Here is a 12,400-nt window from a genome sequence, read left to right on the forward strand (position 1 = left end):
ATCCCATTGACCATCACAACAAAAAGAATAAAATACCTAGGAATAAACTTAGCTGAGGAGGCCAAAGACCTCAGAAAACTATAAGATACTAATGAAAGAAATCAAAGATGACACAGATCAGGAGATATACCATGTTCTTGAATTGGAAGAACAAATATTGTGAAAATGACTATACTACCCAAAGCAATCTATAGATTTAATGCAGCCATAGAATTAAAACAAAAAATCTTTACGACTTGTATGGAAATACAAAAGACCCCAAATAGCCAAAGTAATCTTAAGGAAGAAAAATGGAGCTGGTGGAGTCAGTCTCCCTGACTTTAGACCATACTACAAAGCTGTAGTAATCAAAACAATATGGTACTGAAACAAAAACAGAAATATAGATCAGTGGAATAGTACAGAAAGTCCAGAGATTAAACCTACCTATGGTCACCTAATCTATGACAAAGGAGGCAAGAAACATACAATGGAGAAAAGACAGTCTCTTCAATAAGTGTCCTGGGAAAACTGGACAGCAACATGTAAATGAATGAAATTAGAACATTCCCTACACAGTACACAAAAATAAACTAAAAATGGATTAAAAACCTAAATGTAAGACTGACACTATAAGACTATTGGAAGAAAACATAGGAAGACTACTACTCTTTGACATAAATCACAATAAGATATTTTATGATCCATCTCCTAGAGTAATGGAAATAAAAGCAAAAATAAACAACCAGGATCTAATTAAACTTAAAGCCTTGTACAGCAAAGGAAACCACAAACAAAACAAAAAGACAACCCTCAGAATGAGAGAAAATAATTGCAAAGGACGCAATTGATAAGATATTAATCTCCAAAATATACAAATAGCTCATGTAGCTCAGTATTTAAAAAAAAAAAAAAACAATTGAAAAATGGGTCAGTCAGTCAGTCAGTTCAGTTGCGCAGTTGTGTCCGACTCTTTGCGACCCCATGGGTAGAAGATCTAAATAGAGATTTCTGCAAAGAAGACATATGGATGGCTAAACAGCACATGAAAAGATGCTCAACATCACTAATTATTAGAGAAATGCACATCAAAACTACAGTAAGGTATCAGCCCACACTTGTCAGAATGGCCATCATCAAAAAAGTCTATAACAATAAATGCTGAAGAGGATATACACTGTTGGTGGGAAAGTAAATTGATACTGACACTATGGAGAACAATATGGAAGTTTCTTTAAAAAAAATCTAAAACTAGAATTACCATATGTCACAGCAATCCCATTCCTAGGCATATACCAGGAGAAAATCACAATTTGGAAAGATACATGCATCCCAATGTTCACTGCAGCACTATTTACAATAGCCAGGACTTGGAAGTAATTTAAATGTCCATCACCAGAGGAATGGATAAAGAAGATATGGTACATATATACAATGGAATATGACTCAGTCATTAAAAAGAACAAAATAATGCCATATGTAGCAATATGGATAGACCTCAAGATTGTCATACTGAGTGAAGTAAGTCAGACAGAAAAAGACAAATAATCATATGATATTGCTTATATGTAGACATTTTTTAAAGGGTACAGGGACTTCCCTGGTGGTCAACTAGCTGGGACCATACTCCCAAAGCAGGGGACCCAAGTTTGATCCCTGGTCAGGGAACTAGGTCCCAAATGCTGCAACTAAGAGTTTGCATGCCACAACTAAAAGATCCTACATGCCACAACTAAATCTTTGAAAGTCAACTAATTTGCATGCCGCAATGAAGATCGAAGATCTTGTGTGCCACAACTAAAGATCTCAAATGCCCAGCACAGTTGAATAAATAAACAGTTTTTAAAAGGGTACAAATGAACCTATTTACAAAACAGAAGTAGAGTCAGAGATGTAGAAACCAAACTTATGGTTACCAGGGGATAAGCGGGGGAAGGATAAGCGGGGGAAAGATAAACTGGAAGACTGGGATTGACATATACACACTACTATATATAAAACAGACAATTAATTAAGAATCTACTGTATAGCACAAGGAAGTCTACCCAATATTCTTAATGGCCTATACAGGAAAAGACTCTTTCAAAAAAAGAGTGGATATATGTATAACTGATTCCCTTTGCTATACACTTGAGACTAACAACATTGTAAATCAATTATACTCCAACTTAAAAAGAAAAGAAACTAGGGGAGTGGGTAAGCCTCTGTAAAACTGATGGAAAGGGAAAACCCTGAAAGTGGTTGGTTGCAACTGTGTAGTGGAAGAACTATGGCAAAGATTTTCAGACCAAGGATGTCATCAAGAAGTACTTCAAATGCAAGAAGTGAACAAACTTAAAACTTGGCTCTTGTTTAAAATAAATAAATAAGCAAGGTTCTGTACAGCAAAAGAAAAAATCAACAAAAACGAAGGGCAGTGTAGGAACACAGGAAATAGGAAAAATATATTTACAAGCCATATATCTGATAAAAGGTTAATACCTGAAATATATATAACGAACTCCTAAAACTCAATAGCAAAACAAAAAAAAAAAAACTGACCATAAACTGGGAAACGAACCTGAAAATATATTTTTCCAAAGAAGATACACAAATAGCCAGTCGACATATGAAAATATGTTCAATATATCTCTAATCATCAGGGAAATACAAATCAAAACCAGAAAGAGACATCACACCTGTTAGGAGGACTACTATCAAAATTATAAGAGATAACAAATGCTCCAAAGGGTGTGGAAAATGAGAACACTTCTGTATTGCTGGTGAGAAAGTATACTGGTACAGCCATAATAGAAAATAGTATGGAAGTTCCTTAGAAAAATAAAAATAGAACTACCATGTGATCCAGCAATCCCACTTCTGGGCATATATGCAAAGGAAATGAAATCACTACCTCCAAGTAATACCTGCACTCCCATTTTCTGTGCATCATTACTCACAACAGCCAAGATATGGAAACAGCCTAAATGTCTGTTAGGGAAACAGTCTAAGTAGAAAACAAGCTTGTGATTATATATAAGATTATATATACACAATAGAATGTTATTCAGCCCCATATAGAAGGCTGAGTGCCGAAGAACTGATGCTTTAAAATCACGGTGCTGGAGAAGACAAGAGTCCCTTGGACTGCAAGGAGATTCAACCAGTAAATCCTAAAGGAAATCAACCCTGAATATTCATTAGAAGGACTGCTGCTAAAGCCGAAGTTCCGATACTCTGGCTACCTGATTCAAAGAACTGAGTCATTGGAAAAGACCCTGATGCTGGGAAAGACTGAAGTCAAAAGAAGAAGGAGGCAACAGATGATGAGATAGTTAAATAGCATCACTGACTCAATGGACATGAATTTGAGCAAACTCCAGGAGATAATGGAGGACAGAGGAGCCTAGCAAGCTGCAGTCCATGGGGTTGCAAACAGCTGGACACAACAAGAGGGAAACCTGCCATAAGAAAAAGAAGGAACCTGGAGGGGATTATGCTAAGTGAAATAAGTCAGAGAAACACAAATATTGTATGGTGCCACTCATATGGGGAATCAACAAAAAAGTCAAATACAAAGAAGGAAGTAGAATGATGGTTGTCAGGGACTGGGGAAAATGGAGAGATGTGGGGAAAATGGAGAGATGTTTTAATGGGTACAAAGTTTCAGTTATAAAATGAGTAAGTTCTGAGGATCAAATGTACAACATGGTGATTATAGTTAACAATACTGTACCGTGGGCTTCCCTGGTGGCTCAGACGGTGAAGAATCCACCTGCATTGCAGGAGACCTGGGTTCAGCCCCTGGGTTGGGAAGATCCCCTGGAGAAGGGAACAGCTACCCACTCCAGTATTCTTTCCCAGAGAATTCCATGGACAGAGACTGGCAGGCTACAGTCCATGAGGTCATAAAGAGTCAGATACAACTGAGCAACTTTCATTTATCCTATACTGGAAATTTGCTAAGAAAGTAGGGCTCAAACTGTCTCACTACAAAAAATAAAAAGGTATAACTACATGAAGTGATGGAGGTATTAATTAACTGTGGTAATTATTTCACAATATATACATATATCAACTCATCACATTGTACACTTTAAACATATACAGTTTTGTCAATTATATCTCAATAATGCTGGGGGGAAAACCTAAGGGGAACCTTCAAGGGCTTAGATTTGGCAATGTTTTCTTAAATACAATACCAAAAATACAGACAACAGAAGAAAAATTAGATCAACTGAATTTAAAATTTTTGTGCATCAAAGGACACTATCAAGATATCAAGAGAGTGAAAAAACAACCCATAGAATGGAAGGAAATATTTGCAAATCATATATTTGATAAGGGGCTATTATCCAGAATATACATAGAACTCTTACAATTCATTAATCAGATTTGTCTTTTAGTAACAGTCCTCAGTCTGCTTGAAGGAATGGAAGAACATGGAGCCTGGAGTAAACTGAAGAGGCAATCACAGTGTTCCAGAGGAGAGGTGATAAAGCCTCCATCAGAACAGGGGCTGGGAACAGAAGGTGGGCCTTTCAGATTCAACTTTTATTGAGCAGGAGACAGGGTTGGCTTGGGGACTGACTAGCTGTGTGAAGTTTTCATTTCCGCATACTAGTGAGGCTGGGTGCCAGGACAGGATCTGAGTGTCTTTCAGGAAGGAAGGAGGGAGATTCCTACTCTTGCCTGGACTGAGTGCCTAGGGATGGGGGAAGCGAAAGTGTCCGCCTGCATAAATAGGCAGCACACCAGTCGTAGCCCACACACGGCCCCCCAGACTGAAACTGCCCACCTCGCCTGAGCGCTACCACGGCCATGCCTCAGTCACTGGTCCTGAGCATCCTTGTCCTGGCTCTGGCCTTCTGCATCCTCCAGGTCCAAGGTATCAAGGAGTTGCCTGGGGGGGGAGGAGGGTGGGGTGGGGGGAGAGCTAGAGAGGCCTGGGGTAGGAGTCTATAAGCAGCCTCTCACTCCCTGTGAACCCCACCCACAGGCAGTGATGGAGGGGCACAGGACTGTTGCCTCACGTACAGCCGAAAGAAGATTCCCGCCAACATTGTCCGCAGCTACAGGAGGCAGGACATAAGCCTGGGTTGCGCTATGCCAGCTATCCTGTAAGTAGGTACACAGGGTGGGTGCAGGCTAGCAGCTGAGTGGGAGGGCATGATAGGCAAGACTAGGACAGGCTTGCTAACCCCCGAACCCTAGGTTCTCGCCTCGGAAACGCTCTCAGCCAGAGCTATGTGCAGACCCTAAAGAGGCCTGGGTGCAGAACCTGATGCGGCGTCTGGACAAGCCATCAGCCCCACGGAAACCAGCCCAGGACTGTAAGAAGGACAAGGGGGCCCCCAAGTCTGGCAAGAAGGGAAAGGGTTCCAAAGGCTGTAAGAGGTAAGGGAGCTAAAGGGACAGGGGGAGGGAGGTGAAGGAGAGCCTCGATCATGCCCTCAAACCCCTCTTCTGCCCTCCCAGGACTGAGACCTCAAAAGGGCCATAGCCCAGTGACCAGCCCGGAGCCCAGGAGGTCCCCACCAGTCTCACTAGGGCTTGGAGCCCCAACCAAAGGGACAAGAGAGGCTAGGAGAGAGGGAGGACTCGGGGGCCCCAGAGCAGCCACTTCATGCTGGCCTTGCCTCACCCCTTCTCCAGCTTCAGCCACCCCTTCTGTATTCCCACCCTACCCTGCACGGCTACACTGCCCACATCAGGCCAGGCCTAGAGACGCAGAGAAGGGCATGTCCCCTAGGAAGTGTGAGAGGTGGCAGCAGGCCTGTCCCTCTGAGGAAAGTTCACCCAGGGTCCTGGACCTGACCCTGCTCCACACTACACACTACCCAGCTCTTTTTTCCTTTGTAAATATGACTTATACCCATTGAATAAACAGCCATTCTGGCCTTCTTCCCACGTTTCTGTTTCTGTGTGTTTGTGTCCACAGAGAAGCCATTGTCACCACAGCAGGGAGTCACACACTCTAGGGTCCCAATCAGGAGCTCAGGCTGGGAAAATACTATGTTCCCTCCCACCCCAAGACTTTCCTTGCTTCCCAGGTGCCCAGACCTGCAGGCAGTAAAAGAGAAGCTGACTGGCAGGGTGGGAGCTGGGCTGCTCCGGGTCTAGGAGAAATCCCTGCCCATGGAGAGATGGTGGCTCCAGGACACACATCCTCAATGGTTCTGCAGGCCCCTGAGACCCTGAAGAGACCACTTACCCTGCTTCCGCCCAGCACTCTCACTCTCAGCTTCACCAGAGGCTGTCCACCCTTGCCTTTTGGCATACTGGAGGGAGGTGAGAGCCTGAGCCCGCCTATAACACAGCCAAACACAAGTTTTTCTGGAACCTGCCCCACGCAGAGTTCCCATCTCCTCCCAAAGACCCCAGAGGATTCCCTTCCACCCTGACAGTGAAGTGGGGTGCATGGCCTCTCCTCCTTGCCCGATGGGGCTATGTGCTCTCTGTTCCTGCCTGGACTCTAGAGTCCTGCCTCAGCTTCCTTCCAGCTAGGAATGCATCCTCCTCATCCCTTCTTTTCTCCTTTCTTCCCTAGCTGAGTACCCTGGGGTCCAGGGTACTCAGCCACTTTAACCTCTTTAGCCACTTTAACCTCTTGAGGCCATGGAATGAGTCTCCAGTGACAGGTATTTGGAACCCCAGAAATCAGATGTAAATTAGTCTCTTCTACAAGAAGACTCCAGCCTGGCTCTCCTATACCTCTTCCTTCCCAGAGCAGAGACCCTCCAATTCCCCACTTCACCGTTAGGTGAGGGAGGGAGAGAGAGACCATTAGATGAGGCCAGGACAAGTGAGAAAGGAGGGGACAGGTCCTAGGAGGGGGACAAGGAGCTAGAGGTGTCTGCCGCATCCCCTTGTTCTTCCTCTGGGGCCTGAGCATGCCAGAGCACTTAACCGCTTATCAAGTCATGAAAATATTTGCTGTCTGCTCCTCCTGAGGCCAGTGAAGACAGGGGCTGCTCCCTACCTATCATCATGCAGCAGGTGTGATCTTAGTCTACAAACTCAGATGCGCAAGAGTTACTGCACTTTAAAATGCTCTTTCAGGAATTCCCTGGCAGTCCATTGGTTAGAACTCAGCACTTCTAGGGCCCAGGTTCATCCCTGGTTGGGGAACTAAGATCCTGCAAGCCACAAGACATGGCCAAAGACACAATATAAAATGCTCTTCCAACGAACCTTCTCCAAGGCCCTGCACTGGAGGGCTGGCACTCTCAGGATCCCATCTGCCAAGGGCTGTGCAAAGGTCAAAGAAATAGCAAGGCACAGGGGAGGCTTCCTACATGCCCCTGACACCCTCCCATCAAGAGATTGGTCTCACCAGTGAATTCCGTGACCCCTGTGTTCCCAGCAGGTACAACTCCCTGGGTCTTGGACTCTCCAACTCATAGCTCTGTGCCACATTTGAGCCACAGGAGTTCAGTTGTGAGAGCTTCTGGGCTTGGTCCTGGCTTCCCCAGACACCCCCCAGAGCCATCTACTCAGGTCCTACCACTTGCTTCATCCCAGTCAGGGATTAGAGCCCACTGCCCACAGTGGCTAGACATACACACCAATCCCCTCCACAGTCTTAAGGAATTCTCTCCAAAACCCTCCCTTTTCTCAGTCCCTCCAAGGTAAAACCTCTTCCCAGGTTTACTTTAGATTTTTACAAAGGTAAAAGGGATTCTGACATCAGAGTGCTGATACTCTCAGTACTGTTCAGTTCAGTTGCTCAGTCGTGTCTGATTCTTTGCGACCCCATGAATCGCAGCACGCCAGGCCTCCCTGTCCATCACCAACTCCCGGAGTTCACTCAGACTCACGTCCATCGAGTCAGTGATGCCATCCAGCCATCTCATCCTGTCATCCCCTTCTCCTCCTGCCCCCAATCCCTCCCAGCATCAAAGTCTTTTCCAATGAATCAACCCTTCACATGAGGTGGCCAAAGCCCTACCAAAATCCTCGCTTGCTCTAAAGAGAAAAGAAAATGATCAGCAAAAAGAGAACAAAAGAAAAACACAGGCAAAACAAAGCTTCATATTTCACCAAATTATCCTACCACATTGCATACCTGGTATTTGCCTCAAGCCTTGCCCTGAGTAGGCATGCAATATAATGTTTATCTCATCAGAGAATGAGTCCCTACTCTCCTTTTCTGCCTTCATCTTTGGCAATACTATCCTGTTCTTTCTTCTTTCTATAAGATGTATCATTCAAAAAAACCAGATAATACATACTTATGGTTAATAAAATCAGAAAGTACCAAAGCACTTATTCTGAACAATAATGATTTCTTGCAACTTTCAACTCTTAAGCTACTTCTTCTGGGAGTTAGTGCCATACATCTAAATGCTTTGTTCATACCTCTTTTAATTTACGTATTTTTAAAGTTATCAGTTGACTTCCTTTTATAAAAAGTGAAGATTTAGCTCTCTTACCAACCCTCTTCCCCTATCACTCTATCCTCTAAAAACACCTATACCACTATACAGTAGTCATGTATGGATGTATGAGTTGGACCATAAAGAAGGCTAAGTGCTGAAGAATTGATACTTTTGAACTGTGGTGTTGGAGAAGACTCTTGAGAGTCCCTTGGACTGCAAGGAGATCAAATCAGTCAATCCTAAAGGAAATCAATCCTGAATATTCATTAGAAGGACTGATGCTGAAACTGAACCTCCAATACTTTGGCCACCTGATGGGAAGACCTGACTCATTTGAAAAGACCCTTATGCTGGAAAAGGTTGAAGGAATGAGAAGGGAACAACAGAGGATGAGATGGTTGGATGGCATAACTGACTCAATGCACATGAGTTTGAGCAATCTCCAGGAAATGGTGAAAGACAGAAAAGCCTGGCATGCTGCAGTCCATGGGGTCACAAAGAGTTGGACAGGACTGAGCAACTGAACAACTACAATTAGGCAATGATCAGAATTTACATTATAATGACCATGTAAATATTGTTCATTGCAGAGAAAAGTACATACTTTGCTTACTCTCCTTTTGTCACTCAGCTTTTTTTTAAGATTCTAATTGCTCTTTGTTTTTTAAAATACCTATACTTTCCCTTTATCACAGCCTCAATATTTTTCAAACATTTTACCACAGGACTAGAGACCTAATGTTTAAAATATATGTTATAAAAGAAAATATAAATGTGTTTATAAACTTGTGGTAGAAAAAAACTTTTTAAACATAAAGCCATAAAACACAAACTATAAGGGGGAAAGATCAATACCACTGAATTCAAAAACAAGTAGGAATTCAGGGTAAAGATGGCAAATTAAACACATGCATTTATTTTCACTCCTTCCTGGGTCCCAACTAAAACTATAGTAAATGTCTCTGGTGTGTGTATATGTTTATAAAGGCATCAAATCACAACAATATAAATGAGAGGGAAGACAAAAGAAACTTTCCAGAAGATCGCTGCTTAGACAAGTAAACATTTCAGTGTAAAAAAAAATGAGTACAAAGCATAAAATGAAATTATAAATCTGGAGGATTTCCAGGTTTATGCTCATGCATACAGTAAAAATATTTTACTGAATACTAGTACAGTATGCCAGTGTTCAACAGTAAGACAATCAATGGCTTTTACTAGAAATGTGAAAAGGAAAAAATTCTAAAAAAAATTCTAAACATCATTCATCCCCAAAATGTATAAAACCATAAGCATGAAAACTAATTGTAATCCCCAGAATCCTGGTTTTCCCTTAATAGACAATTACAATTGTCTAATAATAAATCATCTTCACTGTTATCCAGAAAATTAATAATACCATGTTTTTAAATGATTTTTTAGCACTATCTCTTCCATGAAATGATAACGCAACCACACACACACTTACGAAATGGTGGGCCAGTTCCTTGTCAGTGTTGCCTCAAAACCTTAAACTTTCTGCTTCCCCTGGTTCACTCCTTTGTAAATCTTTAAGGGCCCCTTTGACACAAATGTAAAGGATGGATGGGGCGAGTAAGATTTCCCAGAATTACAGCTAATAAAACTGTCTTAACAACCTCAGAAACAAATGCCAAATTAAGCAACCAGATTTCTTAACACCCCCCTCCCTCTATGGTACCTGGGCCACACTTTGCCTAGCCACTACTTTAGTCTTTACTTATCAACACAGCCTTTAGAGGGACATGATTACCAATGACAGGAACTTTCGTTTGACTTCTTCCCTTTAAAAATTAAAAATGGGGTATTATGGAGCTACCAGCACAGCACAACTGACGTACTTGGCACCTCCTATCCTGCTTTAAGGCATAGAAAGGTCAGCGAAACTGGATCTATCCTTGCTATTTATGAAAGCTCAAAAGTAATTTGTTTCCTAGCTTTAATTATTTACATGTGACTAAATGTCTTCAGCTTCCACTGACCTCTTTTGTGAAGTTCTTTTCCTTTCCCACATCTGAGTGTTATTTCTTCTAGTGTTTGGGGACAAAGTAATGCTGTTTTGTTTAAAAAAAAACCAGGGTTTCTTTTCTTTGGTATCAGTCTTGACCAGTGAATTCCCATTTTTATGGATGCTGAAATGGCCAAACATTTTTCTAATGCCTATATTTGGAATCCTCCTAGTAACCGTTATTCTGCAGCTCCCCTACAGAGACTGTGCCAGCTATGTCAAGAAGCTGAAAACTCTATTTTCTTCAAGACCTCCATTTCCCAGCTCCATTTCCCAGCAAATCAAAACTCCCCGGGGAAACTCTGCTGACATATTCTTGAAGACTTTTGCTTTACAGACATAGATTGTGCTAATAATAAATTTTAGTCTAATATTAAACGAACTCCACCTGTGATTTACCTGAGCAGCAGGCACCAATTTCGGTTCACAATACCCCACAAATAGTTGGGGAAACAGTGGAAACAGTGGCTGACTTTATTTTCCGGATGGTGACTGCAGCCATGAAATTAAAAGACGCTTACTCCTTGGAAGGAAAGTTATGACCAAGCTAGACAGCATATTAAAAAGCAGAGACATTACTTTGCCAACAAAGGTCCGTCTAGTCAAGGCTATGGTTTTTCCAGTAGTCATGTATGGACGTGAGAGTTGGACTGTGAAGAAAGCTGAGTGCTGAAGAATTGATGCTTTTGAACTGTGGTGTTGGAGAAGACTCTTGAGAGTCCCTTGGACTGCAAGGAGATCCAACCAGTCCATCCTAAAGGAGATCAGTCCTGGGTGTTCATTGGAAGGACTGATGTTGAAGCTGAAACTCCAATACTTTGGTCACCTGATGCGAAGAGCTGACTCACTGGAAAAGACCCTGATGGTGGGAAAGATTGTGGGCAGGAAGAGAAGGGGACAACAGAGGATGAGATGGTTGGATGGCATCACTGACTCGATGGACATGGGTTTGGGTGGACTCCGGGAGTTGGTGATGGACAGGGAGGACTGGCGTGCTGCGATTCATGGGGTCGCAAAGAGTCTGACACTACTGAGCGACTGAACTGGCTCCAGCACGCCAGGCCTCCCGGTCTATCGGATGTCGAACTTCATTCGGCTTTTTTGCCCGACTCCGCCACCAGGAGGCAGCATCGTCGCCAAGGTCCTTGGTCCTCTAAAGGCAAACAGGCTTATGAGTTGAATAACATTCAACTATTCTCTTCATCTTTCTGGGATCGTTTTTTTTTTTTTTTAATTTTCCTCAAATTGTCTCATGCTAGGCCAGAAATTCCTGTGTGCACTGATGAGCAAGACAAACTCGTTTTTCCGCCCTTGTCCCGGTGAAAGCACTTCATCCTCCGGCACCGAGCATTGAGCCCCGCACAGAGGCGCTCAGAAAATCTCCGTTAAAGAAAGAAACCCTTTTCAGAGTTCAGTAATTACGTGGTTTAAGGAATCCGTTCGGTGCGGGTTATTTATGCTGCGAAGGAAGTTCCGGAGACATAGTGAATTTTCTTCAGCCTTTAAGCTTTAAGACAAACATGACCATGTCCTCCACGTTGAAGCTGGACTAGGGATAAGTCCGGAATACTTGGGGTGGGGAAGACCCTCACCAACACTAGCCTCCCGCTGCCCACGCGCCCCGGTCTGCCCCGCCCGGTACCTGCGGGTTCAGTGGCCCGAGTGGCGAAGATTTGGCCAGACGGCCGCTGTGCTCAGCCCAGGGTAACCGCCTCCCGGGGGGCTTCCCAGGCTCACTCTGACCCAAGGTCCCCAGGGCTGCAGGTCCTGCGCACAGCCCGAGTCTCTTTTCCGCACGATCCGACCGCGCGCCGGGACCCCTGGCCTCGGGGACCAGCGGGGGCCTGGAGAGGGGACAGCACCAGAAGCCGTGCCAGGCCCCCGGACTTTGGGCCCAACGCTCTTCCCAGTCTCTCTGAGGACCCTGCCGGGTCGCGGCCGCACCCCGCCCTTGCTAGAGCATCAGCGGCGCTCTCTCCAGAGCCTCCCTTCCCAGGCTGGAGCGCCCTCTGCAGACCTGGGAAGGGAGACACAT

At 43.8% G+C, this 12,400-nt stretch overlaps 1 protein-coding gene across 1 annotated transcript; it reads left to right on the top strand.

Annotated features, from left to right (window-relative positions):
- Nucleotides 1-4,575: 4,575 nt before the first annotated feature.
- CCL21 (C-C motif chemokine ligand 21) lies at nucleotides 4,576-5,868 on the top strand. The gene is made up of 4 exons (XM_069573926.1): nucleotides 4,576-4,846; nucleotides 4,958-5,078; nucleotides 5,173-5,355; nucleotides 5,437-5,868. The coding sequence occupies exons 1-4, from the start codon at nucleotides 4,780-4,782 to the stop codon at nucleotides 5,459-5,461; spliced, it is 396 nt and encodes a 131-aa protein (XP_069430027.1). The 5' UTR covers nucleotides 4,576-4,779; the 3' UTR covers nucleotides 5,462-5,868.
- Nucleotides 5,869-12,400: the final 6,532 nt, after the last annotated feature.

The sequence above is a fragment of the Ovis canadensis genome, chromosome 2 (assembly GCF_042477335.2).
Source record: "Ovis canadensis isolate MfBH-ARS-UI-01 breed Bighorn chromosome 2, ARS-UI_OviCan_v2, whole genome shotgun sequence".
NCBI classification, from domain to species: Eukaryota; Metazoa; Chordata; class Mammalia; order Artiodactyla; family Bovidae; genus Ovis; species Ovis canadensis.

Excerpts from the sequence above, each read along its gene's own strand:
- CCL21 (XM_069573926.1), top strand. The coding sequence starts at position 4,780 with ATGCCTCAGTCACTGGTCCTGAGCATCCTTGTCCTGGCTCTGGCCTTC. Across the intron at positions 5,079-5,172 it reads TGCGCTATGCCAGCTATCCT|GTTCTCGCCTCGGAAACGCT; the intron begins GTAAGTAGGTAC and ends CCCGAACCCTAG. Across the intron at positions 5,356-5,436 it reads GGTTCCAAAGGCTGTAAGAG|GACTGAGACCTCAAAAGGGC; the intron begins GTAAGGGAGCTA and ends CTGCCCTCCCAG.